A 26,336-nucleotide genomic window follows, 5' to 3' on the forward strand; every position below is an offset into this window, starting at 1 on the left:
TGAGGGCGTAAATATCTCGAGATCTACGGGACTTAATGAGACTTCAAGTGTAGAATATCAATCATATCAGTCAGTTTGACGTTATCAGGTTACAAAATAAAGTTTAAACATGATTTCGATGTTGTTCGACTGTCTAAATATCACCAATTAACACTTCTTATTGTAAAACGACGATTTGCTGTTTCATGTAGGTTCTTATATTTAATATTTCCTTGATGGGTCTAGTTTTTCATAACCATTGGAGACCACAGGGAGTCATTACACCCGGCAAAGAAATAGTCCAGCACATAACTTGTAATGTAAAATAGTAAATTGTTAATAGTTCTTACACTTTGAATCTGGTAATCTGAACAAAAACCAAACATGTGACTTGTTAAGTGAGCTGTAGAGGTGCTGGTAGGTGGATTTTGTTACCTTTAGATGGAGCCAGGCTAGCTGGTTCCAGTTTTAATGCTAAGCTAACCCGCTGCTGACAGTAGCTTTATATTTACAGAACAAACAACAGTGGTATTGATCTTTACATCTATAAATCACAGCAAAATATGCAAGCCCAAAACTACTTTTCTTTTAAATTTCACAATTAAGTATCCAGTTACTTCTGAAATCCAAATTATTGTGGAATTTTTCACTTTAATAAAATAGGGATGACATTGGTGTTGAATCAGTCTTTCAATTCAGCTTTAAAGCCAACTTAAATTTTTAAAGAAATCAAGACACTGGACACAGCAAATACTTTTTTTACTAAAAGAATAAATTTTATTTCAGCACTGTAAGTCATTTCCCAACCAGTACAAACATGACTGCCATCTTTGTCTCTTTCTGAACCATTCCTCCCCTCCCTCTGTGAGATCAGACCACCAACAGCCAGACAAAATAAAAAAAAATAAAAATTAAAAAGCCTTTCTTTTTCTCATCTTTCCACTAACGGTCTGGTGCTTCCATAATGCTAACGATGACAAATTATACCAACCATAATTATAACAGCAATAATGATGATGATAATATTTCTATAACAATAATATTATGGATAGATTTTTAACCATTTTCGCTGCACAGGTAGTTTTGGGGGCAGGCCCTGGGTGGTAAAGTACATGCATTGGTACACTTGTGGCTGAGGGCATCACTGACAAAGATGTCAAGAAACGGCCCACAATGATCAACTTGAGCCCTTTACTTGGACTCAGCAATAGGGGAGGGGGGGGGGAATTATACTGGAGCTTGGAGGACTTTTGAGGAGGGGAGTGGCAGTGTAGAGAGAGACAGACAGAATAGGGACCTTTATTCAAACTGGACAAAATGCTGTGAGAACCCTGCAAATAGATCAGAACAGGTACAACACAACTGATGAGTTCTTTCCACCTTCTGTATGACAGACAATAATACTGTTTGATGTCTACAACACTACATAGTACATTTCTGTTCTGGGACTTTTGGTTCTCTTTACATTGTCAAGCTCTTCAGAGATGCTCCCATTTGCGCAGGCAGAGAGGCAGGGTGCTTTTATTATTTCACCAGTCACAGAGGGGGTGAATTTTCCTTGCTACACATCAGCTGAGATTTTTTTGCAGTTACACCTTCCTCTTGCCTTAGACAAGAAAATGGAAATTAATCAGAATTCAATTTTTATGGATTATAAAACAAGGCTCTAAGTCATGGATTGTAATTTGTTGACAAGAACTCTGTAGTATTATCTTTTAGGGCTGCCATAATTATCTACATTACCGATTAATGTTTACATCGTTTTTTTTATTACCTGATAAATAGTTTGGTCTATAAAAAGTCCATCAAAAATTCCTGAAGCCCAGGGTGATGGATTCAAATAGCTTGTTTGATTTAACCATAACAGTCTATAACCCAAATATTTAGTTTATGCTCACATATGGCAAAGAAAAGCATAAAATTCTCCCATTTCAGGTGCTGGAACCAGCAAATGTTTGGCATTTTTGCTTGTGAAAATGACGAAAATAAATATTTTGTCACTAGAATAAATCGATTAATAGACTAATGGCTGCAGCTCTAAAAAGAAATGCTACCAACTGAAAAGCTGGAAGTACAGCTTGTTTCGAGCAGATGAATCAATTAATTTCTCTCTTATCTATTTATTTAACCATCTTTACAAATTTCTTTACCATACAGGTAAAAATGTAAATTTTTGCAATCCACATTTTATGACATCTATATTGGGAGGCCAACGAATCTCAGATTTGTGTTTTGAGGAAAATTCAGCCACTTTCAACAGCCTCCATGTCCACATCTGAAGAGACTCAGCATGGTAAGAAGGTGATCTATCAATCTGAGTCTGGGAAGTTAAAGGCAAGTTTGAGAGAGCACAACAATTACATGTAAGAAAAATGCTAAAGAGGGCGCCAAAACCCCAGCACGAGTGAAAGATCAGGTGTCGTTCGTCCTGTGTTTTAGTGTAGATCAGAAGTCAGAGCGTGCGGTGGTTCACACAGCCTAAATTCAGTCAATTAAGAAGTTAAAACTGAGCGTGAGCGAGAAACAGGAGTAGTGAATTCACCAACAATGCCTAAACACATGGTCACATGTCTAAACCTAACTACCCCGCTCACTTACTCACTGTCCACACAAACACACTACCTTCCTTCTTCCCTGTCTGTCTGCGTCTCCACGAAAACCACAGTGTAAAAACACCGTTACCTCACAGACTTGTCAGATAAATCACACATGCTGTAATGTCATTATATATATATATAATCATACTCATCAGAAAACGTGTTACTCGGGGGCAAACCATCAACGCTGGGGGGTAACGGGGGGCTTTATAAGGAGAAGCTAGGTGTACTTTGGTTCTCAGGTGTTGACAAGAGATGTTTTGCTGCTTTGTGCAAGGGCGCAGAGTTCAGCTTAGATTAATAATGAGTCGACCACAAAATTGTTATCAGGGATATTATGAGAATCATAATACATAGTGCAGACGACAATTTTCAATTCATAAAACGGGCAATATTTACTTACGTACATAATAAACGGTGGTCTAAAGATGCCATATAAAATACAGGTAAGGAAAAATGCAATCATTACAGTTCAAATCTCTAGGTTGGCTAAGCGTATTTCAGTACTAACTGAAGCAATGGTAGAAGGATTAGATTAGAAGATGTAATAACATTAAAAATAGTAAGAAAAACACATTTGCACAATTGAATAAAACCGTTTTGATTTTTTTTTTCTGATTTTTTTCCAGACTCTGGCTAGATACATACAGAAACTGATTATCAACGTTAATATAACCTTTACTGTTAGTTGGGTTGATTAAGGGGCGGGGCAGCCCAAAGAGAAAATAAAACAAAAAAAACAGGCCAATATAAACGGTCCTAAGGGCTAAAGGAGAGGCAGAGAGGGATGTGACAAAGGTGAAAGAGAGAACTGAGATACGGGGGCTGGAGGGGTAACCTGTCTGTAAAATATCTGAGTGTATTTGTGTGTGAGACTGCTTTTAATGAGAATCAGTGGGCATGGTTGAGTGTGTGTGTGTGAGTGGATGGATGCATGTACTCTTATGAGGAAGATTTTAGGGGGGGGGGTGGAGAAAAGAAGTGAATGAACAGTTTTGGGGGTGTGTGTAGAGAGGAGAGGCGGCGGGGGAAAGTGTCATAGCAGGCGGAAGGGGGGTGTTAGGATAACGAGCATAAAAATCACTGATCAAATATCTATTGAACTAAAACAGACAAGGACAAGAGAGGGACACTACATCATGTATTGTGTTGACTTTTTTTTCCATACTAGCTACTGTGTAACTCAGGGTTTAACATCTATGTATCTGTGTGTGTTTCTGTGTTCATGTGTTGTGTGTGTATGTGTATAACGTGGTTGTCTGTGTGCCTGTACCCGACACCTCTTTAACATGTACTTTTAATCCGTCCATGCAAACTTGAGAAAATGTGGGATTATTTATTTTTTTTAGTCAGCAGAATGTGTTACCAAAATGATCTCTGATGAACTGACGACCACTCCACTGGGAACTGAAACTGCACAAAATCACTTCAGCACAAAAGCAGAGAGAATGCTGCTGGTAACAAATGCAACTGATTACCTGTCTTGCCGTGTGTGTGTGTGTGTGTGTTTGTATGTGTGTGTGTTTATAACTGTTAATCTGGCGAGCAAATCGAGAGAGGGCATCATATACCACATCACACTCTGGCTCGCCGCAGAAAAGCCATCTTCTAACAATGTACTGTTGCGATACACATATTTGTACTAATGTCAAAAGTTGAAAGCAGTTAAGTATATGACTCCTAGTAATTCTAGACTTAGTATTTCGGCCAGTGGAGCTATATTCTCTAGCCTAGTCTTTGTGTCTGTATTACAGTCCTGTGTTAAGCCCGACGCTGTTACCTACTCTTAACCTATAAACACCTACAGCACTCGTATGCTTACTCCCTACCAATAACGGTTAACAAGTCTGAACCTCTGATTTTATTTGGTGATGGTGTAAGAGACGGCGGCGCGGCCCAGACCTGTGATGATGAGCGTAGGCCTACGCTCATGGCTGGGACAACTGTCAGCGTTTCACTGTAAATGGTTGAGTTCATAACTGAGGGGATGTCTGACACGACTACATTAACACTTACATATATAGTCAGGGTTTGTCCTTCAAAATGGCATTTCATAAGAGCTTTTTCCATGTCAATTTTGTGGCACACGATAGAGCACAAGTCATCAACATAGTAAGAAAATAAGGTGCTTCTTGTTGACTTGCCTTTTTTTAAACATAGTGAGCTCATTTCAACCTCTCTTAGTAAGTTTACAGAGATTACAATGTTCAAGGCCAGCATCTCTCAGGCAGTTATCCGTCGGTCTTACTGCTTTTACATTTGCGGTTGTGCTACCAGAAACTGGTAAGTTGTATTTCTGTAGTCAGATGAAATCTACTATGGGGGACACATCTCATTCTCTACAAACATAAGCGCTCTAATAAAACAATTCATTTTCTTAGAAGTCTCAGATTATGAGCGGTACACTCAGGTCCGCCGTGAGGCCTCTCTCTCTCCTGTCACATGTGATCCAACCCATAAAGCCTCTGCCGTGTTCGGCTGAGGTGCTTCAGGGCAGGGAAGTGCTTCCTGCTGGTCTAAAGTGACACACCAGAGCTCTGCGGGGCAACAGCTCTTAGTGTTGGGCTATTGTCATGACAACAGTTGCTCAATCGCCACCAGACGGGTGGAGGGATCTTTGATGCATTGTTGCCACACCTCTTTCATATCACTGGCTGCCTCAGTCGGCTAGCCTTATTAAAATACACTTTGGAAATAAACTTTTTAGAAATCTGAAAAGATTCCCAGGAATCCTTGATTTGGAAAATCAGGAGTCTTTTCAGCTTCATTGCAAAGTTCTTGATTGAACGTGAGGCCAGTCTGAAGGGAACTCTGCCTAGCAGCAGTTACCCAAATTCTCATCATTCATTTCCATCTTTTGCTGGGCAGCATTATTTTTTCCTTTTTGGCCTTAACTCCAGAAGTTGCCTCAGAGTTTTTTTTATTTCTTTATCACCTGGTAGAGGACTGTCCAGTGTGGTTTAACATTTTTAAAACAAAGTGCTTCTTTGTTTGAAACCACTCTGTTCACATTCTGACGTCTCTCAAATAGATCTCTACCTTTAAATGTAGTTCTACAAGTCATTATCATTTACTTATGCGTAGGGGGGCACCCCTAACAGACTGTCAAATTCACCTGTATGGGGGCTTGTTTCAAATTCATTATATTTAAATACAACATTAAGTGCTTCTGTTGGGAAAATACAATCAAAGCTTCGGGAGAAGGGGACAAGGGAGAAGGGGAGAGAATATAATAATGCACTTTTTCTTTTGAGGAGTGGGATATTATCTTGCATACTTTGGAGCATAAGGTGCATAAATCCATGGGGTCTCTTACCACAGCTAAGCAATAGGCTATGCTACATTGGTCAAAGTAAGATAGCACGCTAATACCATGGTGGTGCAGAAGTGCTCCTGTGATAGATAACAAATCAATCAATAAAAGGGTGTTTGTTGCTAGTTTGTATACAAACAGTGTGTTTAGCAGTGCTGCTAGAGTTTGGGAGACAAGGGGGACTGCACAGAAGAATGGTACATCACTTTGTTAACATTTTTCCCACATATCCAGAGTCAAACTCTGAACACCTCTCTGAACTCATGCAAGAGAAACCTCACACGAGCTGGCAACAAACATCAACACACAACCGCCGACCATGGCGACCAGGCCTAGATGCTGTGAACCATGGAAACCACATCCACTGCAAGCTTAACATCTGTGTGCAGAGATTCAAACAATGGGACAATTAAAAACACAAAATAAAAAAACTGTACTGATACCCATACGTAAGAAGGGGCTTGTTTAAGTGGTGGGTCATAATGGGGGGTGGGGGCTTGAAGCTTATTTTACTCTGAGTGTGGGGAGGGAGGCATTTAGGATTTTTTGAGGGGTGGGGCGCTTACAGACTCATGGAGAAAACCTCTCTTCGTAAAACAATGTAAAACCACATGAGAAAACTAAAAAGGAAGTAACAGCTAACTGCTTTAGTCTATCACATGGAGCAGCAGAGAAGAGGAGGAGGAGCCTCATTTCACGTCCTGCTCCATGTGATAATGTGCACAGCTAGCAGACAGGGCTACAAAAACAGGGGAAAGGCAGTCGAACACAGAGAACTCTCTCAGAGCAGTGCATCCGGCGAAGGACGCCATCACTCCTCTTTCTGTAGTGCTCCGTCTGACGGGCAGTCGTCAAGGCAACAGGGGGCCTCCACTTCCACCCCCTCTGATTGGTTGTCTCTGCTGGCTAAGGCACAAGGGATTGGCTGGGCCAGGGAGGCCAGCTCCAAGGGCTGGCCGATGGCGGAGGCTGCTGAGCTGCCGTTCAGCTGCTGAGTCGCAACCTCTGGCGTGGAGCCCGCCTCCTCTGAGGGCTTTGGGGGACTGCTAGATGGGGGGGGTGGCGACGTCTGGAGGACAGTCAGACAGCATTTTAACAGAACAGCAGGAGGCATGATGGCAAGTAGGAATGTGACAAGAAAAAGAGGGAATTTATAGCTGTGATGCTCTCTGGTGATCACTTTTCATGTAGGAATATAGATCACATGAATTAAGAGCTTTGTGTAAAAGTTTGGTCCGCTGCTCGTGTCATACCTGTGTTCTGTTGGCAGGTGCCTTTTTCACTCCCCTTACTTTTGCGGGAATCTCTTTTCCTCTCCTGTGACGAAGAAACAGAGACGTTCGGATGTGGAAGACAACCAGTATCAGTAGTTCACTCGGCCAGTGTTTAAGGATTTAAGGATTTCACACACAATAAGTACATGGTAGCGAAATAAATCCATGCGGGCAGTTCACTTCAAGTTCAACTTTGATGAACAAATTGACGGCTCTCAACCAACAGCAATCACCCCTTTCCATTGTGACAACCTATTCTAAAGTCATCTCCTAAATGTAGGAATTTATTTTTTCCAATACATAAAAATTGTAGACGTGATTCTCATCTTCTTCTCATCTACAATTCTGAATCGACTGACGAATGGCAAACATAGATTTCTGTAATGTTGACAGAACAAATAAAGTGGAACTCTCGCGAGGACACAGCAGCACCTGGGTAGTGTACTTTGCAAAAACTCTGAAGAAAAGAACTGTCAACAGTCTCGTCAGTTCTGGATGACGCCAGCTTTTCACAGTACTAAAGTTCCACCAGTGTATTCCACGCCGGTGGAGACAAAACTATAACAACACACGTAGTGTAAGATGCTTCCAAATTTGATGCAGCTTAATTTTTAAATACAAAAGCTGTATCCTTTCACACACTTTCCTCTGTTTTTTCTTTTTTGGTAGGCATGTAGTGAGTTTAATCAGGCCCAGTTAGGTTAACTGCCAGACATGTTTCATATTACCCTTCAGTGGAATAAGGACAGAAGTGAACGGTTTGGCACACAGTTTACTGGAGTGGTAGAAATAGTAGTCCCATTTCTATTCATCCAAAGATTCCTACCCATACAAAAATGCAATGCAAAAGCCCTATAACTAAATAATGTGTCAATATTTTGAATATCAACAACTAAACCATGGTCATCATAATGACAACATATGCAATGTTGTTACAACTTTGTAAAGTGGTGGTTTCATAGACAAAAAGCTCATTTTTGATAAAAACAGCATCATCTTACTCACCCTCTTCCTGCTCCCACTGACACCACCTGCATGTTGAAACCCCCTCTCCCACGGATTGGTTTGTTCCCAGCCCACTGGCCAACAACCATGCCCGCTATCTCCAGTTTTCCTCCCTGAGGGGGGATGGACTGAATGCCTGAAGAAAGGAGAACAGAAGTGACCAATGAGACCTTTCTTTTTATAGTCTCAAGAAGGAAACTATAGCTGTGCCCCAATTCCATACTACACAATACCTCTATACAGTATCACAGTGTTTCCCATATGTTCATTTATTTGTGGCGGCCCGCCACAATATCAACGCTGATGCCCACATATTGATTTTCATTTTTTTTTATACCAGGCTTATTTAAAATCGTATTTGATTGCAGAGCACCGTAGCGCAAATTATACCTTTGAATTTCCTTTTTGTTGAAAGGAGCTATACAAATAAAACTTGCCTTCCCATGTAAAGTCAAATAGTTATTTTTTGTTTTCTTTGTGTTTCATCACCATCCACAGTCATTTTTTTCCAGTTGTCAGCTGCTCCTCCATTTATGCATTGCATTGTGGGACAATAGTGTACATCAACAGCATAATGCATATTGATTGTTTTCGGTATGCTCCATTTTCTTACGTCTCCACTGTGAACACAAACCTCAAAGCTGCCTAGAAGGGTGTGTAGTATGGAATTAGGATGAAGTGAAGGGGAAATCTACATCCATTTGAAGGTCAAAGTATGCTTAAAAACCAACCGGTAAAAAGAAAGCATCTCTGTACCTGGGAAGGCTCTGGGTCTGTGCTGGGCTGGGTGATGTGGATGATGTGGGTGATGATGAGGTGGCATGCCGCCCATGGGGCGAGGTGGGTAGAGTGGAGGCATGGGGTAGAAAGGGGGCATCATGGTGGGGGGGAGGAAGGCAGGAGGTGGAAGTGGAGGGGGAGGAGGAGGAGGGCGGGACAGGTTGATGCCTTCGAGGATTGCCTGACGCATCTTCTCGACCTTGGACACCAGCTCCTCCTGCAGAGCAGAAAGAAAACTGAGACTGAGCCATCCAGGTACAGAGTTATTGATGTGAAAACACCACACAGCCCGGGAATGTCTGAGTGGGGACACGGAATAGTAGAGAAGATAAAATGAAGCTGATCAAAATTCAATCCTTTACTAAACTACAGTGCTAGTGTTTCTTTAGTTCAAACAACTCCAACAGCGAGATTCCTATGCTCTCGAGTGGATCACATCAAGTCCATTTCAGGAGTCGTATTCTCCAATTTAATCTTTCATAAATTTCATATCAGTAATTTGAGCTTATGAACTTTATGGCCTCTAATTGGGACCTTCAGTGTTTGGATCAAGAAGCTCGAGAAAAAGGGTGAATTTAGGAGGCTATAGCTGTTGTTTTAATGTGTCCGAAACAGACTTGAATGACCTGTACTGGCAGATACCCAATATTATAGGACTTTGATCGGGACAAAAGAACTGTGTTCGTACCTGCCCTTCACACATGTCTAGCAGGGCTGCCCGGTCGCGGGCGGCCCGGGCCAGTTTGCTCTGGAACAGTTTGCCGTCAAAGAAACCCCAGGGGCAGCAGTGTTCCCATGGTAACGGCTGGCCGCACACATCATTGATGAACAGCGCTGTGTCAACGCCGGCCATAAAGAGGGAAGCAAGCTGCACACCTCGGGCATCCACCTTCTCCACCTAACGGCAAACACACAAACGTAACATGACAGCATTTTATAAGTAACACAGAGACGAATAGTAGAAATGCTAGAGGAAGTGAGTGCAGAAGAGTTGTGAATCATGAGGTTTTGTACACATGGTATGTGGGCGTACGCATTACATCTTGTCTCAAGGGAGACACTACCAAAATAAAATTTGCTTGTAACACCAAAACTACTTACATTCATTTTCAAGTGTCATTCATTTTCGAGTGTAGTAAGATTAGTACATCCACCAGCACACAGTGTTTGAGGATGCATTAGTTGTGCAACTAAATTATAAACTCAAAACTGCACAAAGGGATTTAAACAAGAGCAAAAAAATGTTAAATTTAAAAATTACAATACAAACATGAGACTTGTGTGCAGAATCATCAGGTAAAACCCTGATTTATGATTATCCAACAATAAGGGAGTGATCGTGTGAAAAGTCCTTATGGGCAAGTCATGCCACTGCAGCATCTTGGCAACACCTCTGGGCAGCTATTTCGGACCCTCAAGACCAGGCTCCTATCTGAATGGGGAGAGAGCCAGAACTGCACTTTTACTTGTCACCAGGACATAAAAACTTCATGACTAGAATCAGCAGTAAAATCTAATAAAAAAAAAAAAAATTGCTGAAAAAGTTTGACAACTTTGCCCCAAAATAATGTTTAAAAAGCGTTTTTCCCCGACCGGTTGAATTTCTACTACGCATGCGTCACTACTACCACACATGCGCAGTCGAAGTAAAACAGACCCTTACGTCAGTGGAACCACACAATTGGCTGAAATATGATTCCCGCTTTGGCTGTTAAAAGAAGACGATTGGCTTTCTAGCGGGAGGGACGGGATAACTGTCATCCTTGCCGTTACGGGCTTTCTCCATAGAGTTGTATTGAGGATGTGATTGAGTGGCATGTCTCCTCTATAAAACGTCTGTCGTGTGTTCAGGCCATAAGTGTGCAAATTTTTCAAGCAGCATGTTACATACAAAGTCAATGCAAAGATGCAAACAGACACAAATACGTATCTGCACGAGCTGATCATTTTTAATTTCCTATCAGCGTTAAGACTCTCCTGACATCAACGAGAAACATTTGTGGGCACCCAGAGCTCTACGATTCAACGTCTTTACTGTACGGAGGACTGAACAAAAAAAGAGGCCTAGGAGAAAAGTGAGCAAAACCGTAAGACTATATAGAAAATATGTTACTTGAGTCCAGCTATCGCTTGTACTTTACTTACCCAAGTTCGTACTAGTTTTGTTGCCTTCCACAGTACTCCCATTGGCTGTCAAGGGCAAATATTCGCGGGTTGCGAAATGTTCAAAAGAAATTCCAGCAACATATTCACTCTGCGTTTGGTCTGAACACACCTTGAGGAGTGGGGTCTTACCTTGAGCTCCTGCAGCTGGTCGGGTTCGTAGAGCTGGCTGGAAACAGCCTGAGCCAGAAAGGCATCTAGCTCATGTCTCTGGAGGATCCTTCCCCCGGGCCACTGCATCATATACCTGACAGAGAAGGAAAACAAAGCTCACTTCAGAGCAGGAACACAGAACTACACTGTACTGATGCACTCCACGTGCAGTTAAATTACAAGGCTCTTATACATAGGATTGAGAATTGTGCATGACAGCAGACAGAACAAAAAAAGCAGAACACTAGTTAACTGTAGCAGCAGCCTGTTCCTCTCAGACATAGATGTTTGTTGCGTCGTTTTTCTGTTGGCACTCATCAGCAAGACTGATCAGCAAGACTGATGTGTGCCAACAGAAAAACGACATGTACATGAAGGAGAATTATTCCTCTGCAGTGGCAGTGAACAAAACACATGCGCCCACTGCTTTATTCACAGATAAAAAAGATCTTTATGGCTGATGAGCAGAAACGTGAACTGTGATAAACAGCAGGGACATGGCTGTGTACGGACACTCCCCTACACACAGCGTAGAGCCTCTCGTAGTAGAACCGCTAGCTCCGCTACAACACAGGTAAGCACACAGTGACTCTCTCAGAATGGTCCCACCTCCTATCTGTCACAGAGATAGGAGAGTATCTTCTCATAGCTGGTTTACTCTGACTACCAGCTCTACCTCATTGTCCTTGCTTCAACTGAGTGGTGGTCAGTTAGTAAGCCTTAAGTATCCACTCCACACACTACGCATCGACAAAGTCTCCTTCAGCTGTTGCGCCCTCGCTCCTCTGTTGCATCTTTTAATAGTGGGAGAGACGGTCTAGCAGAGTTTGATGGTGTAGTTACCTTTACATGTTAATGGTTCCACCTGTTCTTTGCCAGTTAATTCTTCTTTGCCACAATTAATCAATTATAAAATTTGGCGACTTTTGCAGATCAACAAACAGACTAAGAGATTTTTATAAGAACATCCAGCAGCTTTAAACCTCCACTTATACAACACCAAAATCTTGATCAATGAGTCATTACATTTATTCTTTTAGCTGATGCTTTTATCCAAAGCGACTTGCTATACATGTCAGAGGTCATGTCACACACCTCTGGAGCAACTAGGGGTGAAGTGTTTTGCTCAAGGACACAATGGTGGATGGGTCACAGTGGGGAATTGAACCCGGGTCTGTCACACCAAAGGCATGTGTCTTATCCATTGCGCCATCACCACCCTATTAGTTAGTACAAATTAAGTGACTTATTGACTAATCATTTCAGCAGTCGTGCACAGTGAAAATATCTGAGCAGAAATGTTGAAATATACACACTCGGTGCCTGACTCTCACTGGGCTGCTCATCACACTGCATTAAGGGCAACACACACACACACAGATTTTTGTTAACTAAACTACAACCAGGAGTGGTGTAGAGCACCGTCATACCTGAGCACGCAGCACATAAGCAGCAGATGCTGTGGGACCTGTGCTGGGTTGAGGAGGGCTGGGCAGTCAGAGCGTAGACAGGCCAGGAAGGCCCTGGTTCTCCTGGAGCGGTCCTCGCTGGCACGACCCAACCACAGCCGCCGCAGGTTGGGACAGGTCCACTCCCGGAAACACAGGGCCGGAACCAGCTCCGGAGTCAGGGCTGACTTGGCTTTACCGCTGCTCCACTCTTTGACAATCACTGGAGGAACTGTAACACAGAGGCAAGAGAAGTTTATATAAAAACAACTCAGTAGAGACAATGACAGGGTTTTCAGTGACAGGCTTTGGAGCAGGCTGGTATATTAGCGCACTCACTCCTCCAAAGCTGCTAACGGTAAAAGTGCAGGTAGGGGTTCAGTGTGTCTCTCAAATATGGGCTGTTATATATATATATATAAATAAATATATAAGAGAGAGAGAGAGAGAGAGAGAGAGAGAGAGAGAGAGAGAGAGAGAGAGAGAGAGAGAGAGAGAGAGAGAGAGAGAGAGAGAGAGAGAGTGTGTATCTATTAGCAGTGATTTAATTCCCACGGTTGAGGGAACTTTTAGAGAACACAGTTTTCTCACAGCAGATATTTTTTGTTTTCATTTCAGGAAAAGCACCAGTGTAACCAATAAATATGGCTCTATTACATTTAGATATATCAGAGAGCCACGCTAGTAAGTAATTAACGGTATTATTTACACTTCTTTGGCAAGTCATAATGTCCTCCATGGGAAAAGCCTTCAGGGTAGCATCAAAGCATCAAACTTTTTTCCTCCCCTTCCCTTGTCTGATAAGTCAGCAGATATGTAACCCATTACAAAAACAAATCTCATTCTTGAAGGGAACAGAGAAAAAACATAAGGGCAAGCGAGGACATATGATTTCACTGCTGTGGTGACCCAGTAAGAGACCAACTGAAAAAATTAAGCATGTACCACTGTAATGGCCTGGCTCAACAAAAGGGAGACACACCAAGAGAGGCACGGTGGAGGTGTTAAAGCTCCAAGACACTGTATAATAATATGATATTCTGATATATGGATCTCCATTTCCGCAAATCTCCGGTTTTCAGAGTCGACACTTCAAACTGGTGCATCCACTTGGAAAGGAAGGTGGTCGTGGTCATATTATATTTTGTCATTTTTAACATTATTACTGATGTCTATTCTTCACCTTACCTACAAATACAAGAAATATATTATACACTCCCTTTCCCACAAGCACAAACTCACCACCACCAGACTCTGTATCTCTGTCAATGAACTTAATTCAGGTTACAATAATTAACATTCAAGGGTAACATGACAAAATCACCAAATGTTTTCCTGATTAGTAATGACTAATTAGCTAACCATCACACATTATACTACATATAAACACAACCAAAAAGACACCTATCTAAGTTAATTGGCTACCGAGAGGACATTATTTCAGAGCTCAGATAGTAAAGGCAGTTGTAAAAGACCAGTCTGATTCCAAGATATTCTCATCCACCCCTAACATCTATAGTTAGTTTTCTCAGAAATCATCAATTCAAAGAAACAAATCCATCTGTGGAAAACTTAAACCTTTGGCTCAATTCCCAGGTAGAAATCTAAGAATACATGAGTGTATGTGCAGTCCATCTGTCTACCATTCGCTCCCCAGGACCTACCTTCCAGGGGAGCCCTCTTGCGGAGAGCGAGTCTCTCCAGGCGGCGGTGTGTTTCAGCCAGACTGAAGAGGACGCCGTAGGCATACTGTCTGGCAGCACGGAACAGCAGAGAGGCAGGCGGGAGCTCAGAGTTACACTCGTCCTCTATACACACTGGCATCTTCATCTCTCCCTGAGGGGTGCGGTGGGTAGAGGGAGAAGAAAGGGAACAGGGAGAGATATTACAGGGAGGACCAAGAGCCAGGGCTCGAGACTAATGGCGTCCTGGGGACAACAGAAATGTGTTTGGGACGAAGAGAAACATTCTCTGGGACGCAAGGGATTGTGTGCGTGTTTAATTATTACTGCATTGGAGCTGCAGAAGTTAACATGTGGATTTGTGTTGAGATTTCTGCCTGATCACAAGTATTAGGTTCCGGTTCCAGTTTGTACCTCCGATGAAGTGCAGTGCACTTGTCTCATTTAGTACAGTCTGAATGGGAGCACAGCAAAGTATAGGTCAGGTAGATTTTTAAAAAATATTATAAAATCTCATTAAATAATGCTGTTAATTTCATTATATTACGAGTTTTTCTGGACATCTCAGAGAACACAGATATGTGGGAGAGATTCTGAATGTGCAGAAAGTTTTGAACATGAACAGAAAACCAATTAACCAATTAAATCATTCATCATCGAGGTAAAAAGGTACCCCAACAGATAACTTTTCAGTTTTGTTTTTAAGTCTTCTTGTTTGAATCGAGCAAAATAAATATGATTTATTTTATCAATTTATCATCATTTATTAACAATAGGATAATAAAGTAAAGAAACAACATTTTGTTTTTGGGGCGCTTACACTAACTTCAGGACGGTTCAAATTGTTTTTCAGGACGGTTCCGGGGAGGTGAAAAAAGTTAGTCTGGAGCCCTGCCAAGATTGATATATCACCTCCTCCTTTGCCATTTTTATAAGCCTTCTTTAATTAGGTGCCTTGAGGGCCTTGCAGAGAAAGAATACATGCTTGCAGAGACAAAGGCAGACAAAAGTAAAACATTAATGTCATCTAACTGAGGAAAACCGTTTACCTTGGTCAATATGTGGAAAATCTGGGGGTACATCAGCCCTCTTCGGTGCCTGTGCTCGGCTACACGAAGAACCTCAGCGCTAACCTAAAACGAAAAAACAAACTGCAACTTTCCAACCCAACTCTACAACTGTGCTGTGTCATTTGGTTTGAAGATGTGTGTTCAATACGGCACCTGAGGCAGAGGGGGCGTGGTTATGTCCATGTGACTCCGCGTCGCCATAGACAACAGTGAGGGAATGTGTGACCCGCTCCCGTTGCCTTGGGAACCGTCTCCAGAGGCCGAGCCCCCTCTTCCAGCAGGATCTTCCCACCGAGAGGGCTTGTCCGTCAAATGGCTGAAAGAAAGTGTTCATGGGAGTGTTTACTCATCCTGATAGTCATCGTGTGTGTGTGAGTTTAACGCAGAGCTGAAGATACTGCAGCAAAACACTTCGAAAATCGAATCGAAAAAAAAAAATACGCTGAGAGTTAGTTTTACGGGCTGCTTCTGTCTTGTGTTGTCTGTATCAGAGTTTGACACATACACTACCACATGCGGTTTTATGTGCATATAAACAGTGCCACAAAACCACGCTTCAGCTATTCAGGGGCAGCCCTACATAACACCATAACACATTTTTTCACCTACCAGTCCTCTTGGACAATGAGTCTAAACATGAGTGTGTTGTATTGTAAAGCCCCTTAAGGCTATTTTGAGACTTGTCGATTAACGGGTCAACAAAACATGTGAAGAGATAAAAACAACAACAACAAAAAAAAGAACATGTGTAGATTGTAATCCCTGCAGCTCCATCCTCCTCCTCAGTAGCTGTAATCCCCGAATCGCTAATCGGTAGCTGGGATCCTTTACAGATTAAGCTTGTTGACAAACACCCTATTTACACCTTGTATTAACATGTGATCTTTACCCGGATAATAAACAATCCAATCCTGTCTTTTTGTTTGCGTCTGGTATTTTTCATGCGTTCTGGTTATCCTTATTTAGATCGGATCTCCACATCTGTAATTTGAGGTGGAAGCAAATCTGCCCCAGGCTCCCTTAAAAATAAAAAACAAGCACATAGTTTTGTGACTTGTTGAGTTAGGGGAAACTTTATTAACTTTATATTGTCAGCTACTCTGTCACTAGATAAATTACATGCCTTGCTAACAGCAGATCAGCTGCACCAGCAGCACAATATTATTTCTTACTGTATCTCATTTATTTCTCACCCGTATAGCTTTCATTTTTCATGCAGTTCTGTTGTATAATTGCATATTTCTGCACTTTCAAGGCACAGAGTACACTCATAATCAGTCACTAGAGGCGCATCTCTTTCAGCCTTCTCGCTTGATGTACAAATATCTTTAGGCATTTACATTAACATGTGTTTTTCCCTATCCAGGTAACGTGTCCAGACATAGATTACATTACCAGGTGTAAATGGGGTGAAGAGGTCAGTCAGTCAACATGTGATATAAAAGTGAATGTGATATAGAGCTGCTATGGACGCACGGTTTAAGGGGTGTCATGATAAAGTCTTTAAATATTGGTCACATCCGATACTTAAATTCCTAAAATTAAAAATTAATCAGACAAAAAAAACAACAGGAGTCGCTCCTACATTTTGCACACCTTATTTCTTTCAAATACTGATTTTCTAAGTTTAAATTATTAACATGGTATGAATGAAAGTCTAACTGGAGAAAACGACTGAAGTTGACAAGATCTGCTACAGAGAAGACGAATCACTCTGTTGGAGTTGTTACAGGAACACTCACGGTCGTGTTGCTATATACAAAGAGGCAGTGTCCAGTAGATGTATGACTTGTGTTGATTTGCCATCTGCAGTTCAGCTACACTTTGCTTGCTCTGCCTTGTTTGCCTTTATACCGGTCTCAGTGAGAGTGGATTAATATGTTGGTAAAGCAAGACCTGATATTGATTTGGAAGGCAGAGCACTTTCTAATCCTTTTCAGAGATGAAATAATGTGCTAGCTTCAATTATCTGTTATAAAGGTATGGCTTTTTGTCAGACACATAAATCATAAATCTTCCCTTACAGCTTTATTCAGACATGTTAGGACTGTTATGGATCAACGCCTGCACACACGATATGTGACTACTGGCGTGCGAGAGAAAACAGATGCACATGCTGGAGGACAACGGTGACTTAAAGGAAAAGAACTGTAATGATATGAAGGAAGATGAGTGTTTCTGTTCTCTCACAGGCTGAGAATCAGTGATGGATTTTTAAACTTATTTTGTCATTCAAAATTAATTCATTTTAATTAATTAAATTAATTAAAAACCATTTTGGGTACAAGGGACACTCAAACACTTCTCACAAGTGAATCCATTAATGTCATCATTTATAAAAAAACATTGCTGAGTACTGTATGAAGTCAGAATGTGCATAAGCATAGAATGGGATTAAAATGGGACTGAGACTCGTTTAATTCCTATTAGTCTGTATGTAATGCATTTTGCTGGATGTTCATTTATTTAGACTCATCTGATGTAAGAATCTAACGAACAACATATATTTTAAGAACCTGATTTTCTTGGTGCATAATAGTTAAAAATTAAGATATAAAATGTATCATAGCGCTCTTAAGGCAAAGGAGACTACGGCAGCAACAAACATTATCCATTTATCTGCTAATTCTTTTCTCAATTAATCAATCCAAACCCCAAAGATATAAAGTTTCCAATTTTAGAAGACGAACGAAAGCAGCAAATATTTAAATTTGAGAAGCTGGAACTAGAGAATTTAGGCACTCTTTTCTTTGAAAAAATATCAAATTGGTTTATTAAAGTTGTTGCTGATTAATTCTTTGTTGAAAATCACTGCAGCTCAAACAAGATGAAAATTGAATCTCTTTCTCTCTTTGTCTTTCACTTCGTGCTGCTGCAGTCTTGACATTAATGTTCAAATTCAATTTAGACTTTTTTTATTTAGAGAGAGAAATGTTACTAGGTGACTTTTACATGATTTTTTCCCCAGACATGAGCAGTGTTTCCCCTTCGCGCAATTGTGACCGCCGCTACTAAAATTTCCGACACTCATTTTTATATCAATGCGCTACTAATTTTCACTCACACTGTGCGAGCACGGTAACACTCATCGCTTTGCCTGCTTCCTCTCCTCGTACTTCACAGAACATCTACGCGACAGGCGGTGCTATAACGGCAGCGCAACTCTGAATCGGGAGTGTTTGATTGTCATAGCGGCAGAAAGTGACAGTGAACGTGAGTGGAGGGAAATATTCTGGCAGTAAATGTACGGTGTCGGTAATGGTGTGTTCTAAAGACCAAGAAAAGTCTGCCTGTTGTTTTCCCAAATGCTGATGAGCCAGAAAGCTTATACAGCAGGCCGCGTCTTTTGGCTCCTATTTAACTTAACATTAGCTCAATTTATAGAAAGTAACTGGTAGCTGTATTTTATTGCTACCTACCAGTCCAATGTTGAGATCATCATGTACAAACTTAGACTAAACTGGTATAGCCTACAGCTCTGTCCTGTAGCCTACAGACAGGTATCCTAAATTATTTTTCAGTTTTCAGATGAGTCTGAAAATGTAATTGTTAGGAAAAGAGAGGACGCTGGTGACTGGAGGAGCTGAGGTTAGTAAAGCAAATTAGTGATGCAAACTAGTCCTTTTAAGCTAATGAGGAGACGTTGCTTTTTGGATTTTAATGTACATATACAATGCACCTGAGAAGGGAGGTGGTTTCTCATGTTGCCTAATTTTTTATATAAATGTCTTCACAGATAAATGTCTAAAGCTGTAAACTGAAGACACAAAAGGCAAACATGAACAATCATATCTATAATGACTCTGACGTCATTAACAGGGTTTTCCTGCCATTAAGGCTTAGGGGGTGATGCCCAAAACATGCTGTGCCAGAAATGTATAATCACAGTGGAGAGCATCATAACCAACCAAATTACTTTCCCCAAATCTAATGATTGTAGTTCCTTCCCAGTAGACTGATTTTGGGGTGTTTATTTATTATCTGCTCTAGCTTTTCCAACTATTTGTTCAGAGATATGGTGAAAATAATGGCCCATGATGATGTGAAGTTACATATTTTTCATTGCAAAACGTAAAATTTTCTTGGGGGAGGTCCCCAAAACCTCCCCACCCTCCTGACCATGACTACTACGACCAACACCAACACATTCATCTAAAGCTCACATTAAACTATGGGAAAACACTGAAATTTTAAGCTATTCTAATTTGCATCGCATGTTTACACAAGAGCAATGCTGCTGAGACATGTTGTGTTGGGGTTTTTATATTCAGATATACTGCGCACTACGCGCACTAAAAATGTTTTGCTTCACCTCCGCTGCTACAACTCCATCCTAGGGGAAACACTGATGAGACTAACATGTTAAATTGCCTCTCTGACAGGAACTTGTCTCTCAAATTCCAGCAAGCTTTCTGTTGTGTTAACAAAGTAGGCCACAGAATTAAAACCACACCAACATGCTGCCATTCTGACAGGAATTTGCATAAAAGTCACTTCTTCCCAGAATTATATTGGACTTAATTAATAAATTGACAAAAGAGCCAATTGCCACATATCCTTAAGTGCTTTTTTGTTGTAAAGTGTAACCAACATACAATGAAAGCTAAGCTCTCCTTGGGATTAGTCAAAACATGTGTTATGTAAAATGCTTTGCTCCACCTAAAATGCCAAAATGCCCTTTTCACTTAAATATAATTAGGGAGCTAACCGTTTGCTAAAACCTGGAAAGTGTAAACACAACTTTACTTTCTCTCTGTCTTACTTTGCGTTGCTGTCGTTGGGTTCATCTCCATCTGATGACGAGGAAGGAGACGGAGAGGGACCAGACTGGGTGCTGGTGTGATGATTGGGTAATCGACTTCCCCCCTGAGTGGAATCATATGGAGCCGACCAATCAGTGAAGCCCATCTTGCTCGTCAGTGAATCGTTGCAGTCTTGGGAAGGCAGCGGTGGGTTCTGAAACGGAGGGGTGGAACCAGGTCCGTATGGAGCATTTTGATAAGGTGGCTTTAACCCGGGAACCTGGGGAGGAGGGAACTGGGATTGGACAAGGTGGGGGGCACAGGAGAGTGAGGGGGGAGGAAAGGGGAGAATATGTCTCAGGGACAGGAACTACTATTGTCCTATTTTATTCCAGATCAAACTGGAAGAATCTAATCAAGGCTGGTGGGAGGATTTGCGATGGAAAAGACTGCACCCTCCTCCCTTAGCCATTTTCCCCCCCTAAATGAGCACATGCCACATAGGGATTTCAAAGAGCAAAAAAAAACAATAGAAACTTAATCCAATCTGCTACATGTAGATTCATGTAGAGCAGAGGACGAATTACACACACATCAAAGAGGACAAAGGATTAACAAGATAAGGAATCTACCTGATTCTTTCCAAGCTGCATCGGTCCCATGTGGCCAGGTGGTCCCCCAAATGGATTGGGCCCATACCCAGGTACTAAGCATGGAGAGACAAAAGGAACAGCGATGTAAAAAAAATAAAATTACATAATGGTTTAGAGTATTGGTTGTGTTTCCTGAACAGTTTACTACTCACAGATGAAAGAGGAGGGCCCCATGTTGGGCGAGCGAGGTTTGGAGGCAGCTGAGAAATACTCCACAGCTTTCTTGAATCGCTCCACCTTGTCCTCCATACGGGACTGTAAAGGAAACAAAGCAATATGTTGACTACGTATCATGCTGGGATCATTACACATCTGTTGCAGACTAATTCCCCTTTGGACCAAAGCAAGGACCTGGATAACACGCAAGTTAATTTGTCAACACGAGTTTTTCCAAACTGACCTTGCGTTAACACGGGTCAACTCAGCTTAGGTCCAAATTAATAACTACAGGATCAGCGGGGTTGAGTTTTAATAACCGGCTTCATTTTAGATCTGGATCCAAATTAGTAAAATACCTGAATTTCTTAAAGGATAAGCATGGAAATATTTTTTTTAATTTATTGACAAAGGCTCACAATACTTTCTGACTTCCCTTCCGTCTGTGGCTCTTCGTCAAACACATTTGTTCCTACTGAAAACTTTAAAGGCTAAATAATTTCCTAAAACAGCTGGCCACTATAGTTTTTAGCAACTGTTACTCAAACAGGAGTAAATAGTGCATTTGTTATCGACTACTTTCAGGGGTGTACTGATATATATTTGGCGCTCCAGTGAGAATTTCTAGCAGTAAGACGATGTATATGGGATTGACTCAAAATTAACAAAACGTGCCACTGTATAATGGAGATCAATGGCACAGAGGAAAAAGATATATCCAGCTTTGGATCCACAGACAATACTTGAGGGATACATTCATTGTCGGTTTTGGTCTTTTCATGTGATTTGCTGATGATGAGACAAATACAGAACAAAAACAAACATATCCTTTAAGGTCCAAATCTAACAAATGTCTCTACATCTGGCGTCTGCAAGTGATGGAATATAAGTACATACTGCTGTAACTCAGTTGTTTACTGGACTCAATGAACATGGCAGTGCAGCTCCACTAAACTAAACAGAGAAGAGAGAGAAATGCAACACTTGAGGCAACATTTTCAAGACAGAGGGGAGCCCCGAGTACTTTGCTTAAACATTTATCTGCCATACATCAAGTCACATGTAAAACGTTTTGATCACACAGCTATTTCTTATTTTGAGATAGGGGCCAGTACAACCTGCTTATTAATCATGTGCAACACAGTACATAGCTAAAAAAGTGATTTATTTAGTTGAAGTTGGATAAACAAAAAAGTAGAATTACTGTGACTGACTTCATTGTTAAATTGCTAATTATTATGCAAATAAACCTGAACATAATTTCCATTTGAAAAGACCAAATGGCTTCACTGATTACTGTACAAAACTATTTACTGGTTTTCCTACTGATGTCCTCCGGCTGCTTTACCTCAACTCTCTGTGATTTACAGTTTAGAGTTTCCTGATGGACAGACTGTCTGACTTGTTGCTTAAGTAACTGCTAATTGCATTGCCATTAGCTAGTTAGTGCAGTCAGCCTCTTACATTTACATTTATTCATTTAGCTGACGCTTTTATCCAAAGCAACTTACAATTGGGGGTAAGTGTCTTGCTCAGGGACACATTGGTGGACGAGTCACAGTGGGGAGTTGAACCCGGGTCTCTCACAAAAAAAGGCATGCATCTTATCCACTGCTCCATCACCTCCCCACCCTCTTGCGGTCCTCTTAGCTTTAAAGCTTAAATAAAGCTTTAATAGCTTACGCCATCCACGAGAGTCTGTTCTGCATGTTGCCGTGGCTTCCTTGTGTTATTTTGCACTTTTATGATGCTGCTGGGGAGCGAATGAGTTCCGCTAACGCAAAAATGATCAGTTGAGTAGGTGGTCTTTCAATTCGCATACACACTGCTAATAAATGCATCCATGTGTTCTGAGAGATCAGATCACAATGCGTCCGATCCCAGTTCACACCTGTACTTGGAGATGTCCACTTGTGTTCGGAACACCCAAGACGTATAATATTATACTCATATACATTTGCTAAATTGTCTTTTATATGTAAATCAACACTGTAAATGTTAAAGCAGCTTCATCTGATGAACTGAAACTAGATAATCCTGTTTTGCACATGGACTTATATAAAGTGTGGTACTGATGTGTGAGGAAGTGGCGATGCTGACTCAGGTCTTGTGTCAACAGTGATGACCTATTTAACCACCAACAGCAGTCCAGTATGAACGGTCAGAAATTAAGTTAAAAGCATGTCATACAACTTTCGTTTCACATTTTGAGATGCAACATGTAAATCTGTTTTAGTCAATTTCCTTTAACCTAATATTAAGAGGTTGCCAAAATCAGGACAGTGCGCACACACAACCTACCTGTGACTGTTTGAAGACATCTCTGGCGATGACGTCGAGGTTTCCCAGGTCTTTGATGGAGGAGACGTACTCCGAGACGGCCTTGATCACCACCTCGCAGGGCGGCAGCACCAACTGATGGGCTCGCACCTGAGACAGCAACAGCACAGAGGTTTAAATCCACATATCCCATTTTTTATCTTTTTATTTTATGGAATGTAAACTAAAACATATAACTAGTTCTTGTGTAGCTATGTTATTAGATTGCTGTTGAATTAGACCACAGTTTAAAAGGCGGTTTGGTGGTAATCTAGTTACAGTTGCTATATTTTGACTTATAACCAAATATGTTTGATTTTATTGTTAAAATAAGACCTTTAAACAAGACAAGCTTATTTCAATTTGTATTATTCAAAAGGTTTGGTTTCCATTTCATAGGGATGGATCAAAACTCCAAATTAAAATATTCATGGAGATCAGAACTGACAATTTCATTTGGCTTGATGTTCTAATTGTAGCGTTCAAGCAAGGCAAAGTACCAGCTACAAAAGAGGTTCTGGTTTCATTGTTAAGCAGTAACACACAACCCGGTGTCCACATACAGACAGGGGACTTTAGATTTGGTGAGTTTGAATATGATATGAATTAAATGCTACAGCCTTTACAGTCACCACCTATGGAAGATTTTGTTCCAACGCTTAAGACATCTCTCCAGCACCATCTCCACAAGGCCAAATAATTTAATAAAAACTTTAATCTTCAAATCTGTTTAGTGATGTCTGTGACCGTCTGATGCTTTTGTTATGTCTGGCTGTGTTTGTCTTCTTTCAATCTGCTGTACTCAGATCTCTCTTGCAAAAGAGATCTTGATTTCAATTATGGTATTATATAGATTAAATGAAGGATGTATGTGTAAATGAATAGCTAGGATAAGGGAATAGCTTGTGGAGGAATGGTGTGACACAGAGCATGCTGACAGAAACCAGGATACTGTGGCATGTAAACAGCTGATCCTGGTTTCTGAACATTCGTAGCGGCGGAGATTATGAGAAATATAGACGCACTTGCAGGCAGATGATTAAAAACCAGGTTACTGTTGTGCTCATGTATATAGGGACATGAATAACTAGAGTTTTTCATGTTACATGTCAACACCATAGCCCAAATATGATCAATGACTCAAACACTCAAAACCAGGATACTAGTAATAAGTTAAGTGATAATCAGTGAACATTAGCCTAGGCCATGTATTAAACAGTTTAACAAAAGAAAGACTTTTTCACATATGTTTCATGTTTGCAGACACAAGTTAGAAAATATTAAGATGCTCTGAAGAAAAATAGATCAATTACTTTTTTTTTTCCTGGTGTGCGATTTTCTAATATTCTAGACAGATTTCTCTCTATTACTAAAATTTCACTCATTCATTCCAATCATTTCTATCAAGTTTATGATTTTAAGATGTCGATAATACATTGTTACTGCTGCACCACATAAAAACACAATCAAGCGTTCCCCACTCTATGTAGCAGAAAGGAGAGGCAAACTTTATTTCACTTTACAACCTGTTATAATGTAACAAATAAAACTACGTTCTACCTGCTTTCTTTATAAAAGTCAACACTGATAGGAAAGCATCATACCTCTAAACTGCTACATGGATTTTATTGTGAAATTAGAAAGAAAAACATGTCCCACAGACTGGCATGGCAGAGGACTGTGAACTTTTAGCGAAGTTTACGATACCTTGAGAGAAGCTAGTGGGTGTTCTGGTCCCAGCAGACTCCAGTGGAAGGCAGCCAGGTCCTCATCAGGCAGAATATGATTTCCTGCAAGACAGAGACTCTTTCAAATGCCTGCTGTGCCAACGAACAAGAACGACAGACAGACAAAGAGGGGCGCCAAAAAAGCAACTCACAAATAGGGGTGTGTTTTTCAAAGAGCGAAATATGGGATACGTGTTTGATTTTGTGTATTTGTATGTGTAGGCTGAGGTTTGTGAGTGCGTGCTTCTCGTTACCGAGCAGAGCAGCGAAGCAGGGCAGGTGCTGTGTCTTGAGCCCGAGCTGCCTGGCGGCCTCAGACAGCAGGTACTGATGTGTGGTCAGGTTCTTGCCGTTCCAGCTCAGTTTGAGTGCGTGCGACGAGAAGTAGGCGGGTACGTTGCAGAGAGCAAACTCTGAATCCTGAGCAATCAGGCCAGCAAATCCAAAGTCCCTGTACAGAGACAGCACTTCCTGGTGGTGGTCCTCCAAAGTCTGTACAACCTGTAGATGCAGAGTGGACAAACTCAGTCTGCTGTGTCGTAGAAACACAAACTCAAGAAGGAGTTTGACACATGGCACCTCCTTTTGAAATGGTTTGCATTCTGTCAGCATTAACAACGTTTGTCATGTGTCAGATTTTGATATTATTGTCATCTTTCAAATAACAGCAGCACAGTAGTTTACAGCTTCTATGATTAGTCGATTCACTTATCAAGAGAAAATTATTAACTATTTTGATACTCGTTTAGGCAGAAATGCCAAACTTTACACAGTTCCAGCTTCTCCAATGGGAGGATTTCTCTGTATTAAATTATTGAAAACTGAGTATTTTGCATTTTGGACTGTTGGTCGAACAAAACAAGTAATATGAAGATGAAATTGTTATGACAGTTGTTATAAAGAAAAGAACTGGCAGATCAGTCCATAATGTAAATTATTATTAGCTGCAGCCCTTCAGGAGCTGTTTCTGTTTACAGCCACTAAGACCATGGAACAACATCCTTAACGGAATAAAAGATCAACTGGCATCTGTGAAACTGACCAGCTACCATGCCAGCAGTCCTTGCAATATACTCATTTTATAATCATGATCGAGACCACAGATGACCAGTGGTGCTGACACTTGACACTTTTGTATACCAACAAAATACTTAAGTTACATGGCCCATGAAAGCAAACCAATGTTTGTTTGCTAAAATACATTTGTGGAAAATGTGTGCTGTACCAATCAGTTCCAACTCACTGGTTGTGATGCAGATACATGGACCCAAGGTA

General features: G+C 41.0%; 1 protein-coding gene across 2 annotated transcripts in view; it reads right to left on the reverse strand.

The window, feature by feature from the left end:
- Positions 1–730: 730 nt before the first annotated feature.
- The window catches only part of fam120c (family with sequence similarity 120C), a 28,479-nt gene continuing 2,873 nt past the window's right edge, over positions 731–26,336 (reverse strand). Inside the window, exons 2-17 of one of the 2 annotated variants that reach the window (XM_038721815.1) lie at positions 25,316–25,562; positions 25,042–25,124; positions 23,317–23,445; positions 21,012–21,114; positions 20,839–20,912; positions 20,227–20,420; positions 15,618–15,780; positions 15,444–15,527; positions 14,377–14,548; positions 12,695–12,944; positions 11,244–11,358; positions 9,637–9,846; positions 8,925–9,165; positions 8,169–8,304; positions 7,143–7,206; positions 731–6,958 (exon numbers count right to left, since the gene is read on the reverse strand). In XM_038721815.1, coding sequence (XP_038577743.1) covers positions 6,701–6,958; positions 7,143–7,206; positions 8,169–8,304; positions 8,925–9,165; positions 9,637–9,846; positions 11,244–11,358; positions 12,695–12,944; positions 14,377–14,548; positions 15,444–15,527; positions 15,618–15,780; positions 20,227–20,420; positions 20,839–20,912; positions 21,012–21,114; positions 23,317–23,445; positions 25,042–25,124; positions 25,316–25,562 — 2,523 coding nt within the window. In that variant the 3' untranslated portion in view covers positions 731–6,700. Of the gene's footprint in view, positions 6,959–7,142; positions 7,207–8,168; positions 8,305–8,924; positions 9,166–9,636; positions 9,847–11,243; positions 11,359–12,694; positions 12,945–14,376; positions 14,549–15,443; positions 15,528–15,617; positions 15,781–20,226; positions 20,502–20,838; positions 20,913–21,011; positions 21,115–23,316; positions 23,446–25,041; positions 25,125–25,315; positions 25,563–26,336 lie in introns of both variants that reach the window. The other variant, XM_038721814.1, reaches the window with a different exon arrangement.

Source organism: Micropterus salmoides, unplaced genomic scaffold (assembly GCF_014851395.1).
Source record: "Micropterus salmoides isolate LMB-PRFRI ecotype aquatic unplaced genomic scaffold, ASM1485139v1 Ms_hic_scaffold_16, whole genome shotgun sequence".
NCBI lineage: Eukaryota > Metazoa > Chordata > Actinopteri > Centrarchiformes > Centrarchidae > Micropterus > Micropterus salmoides.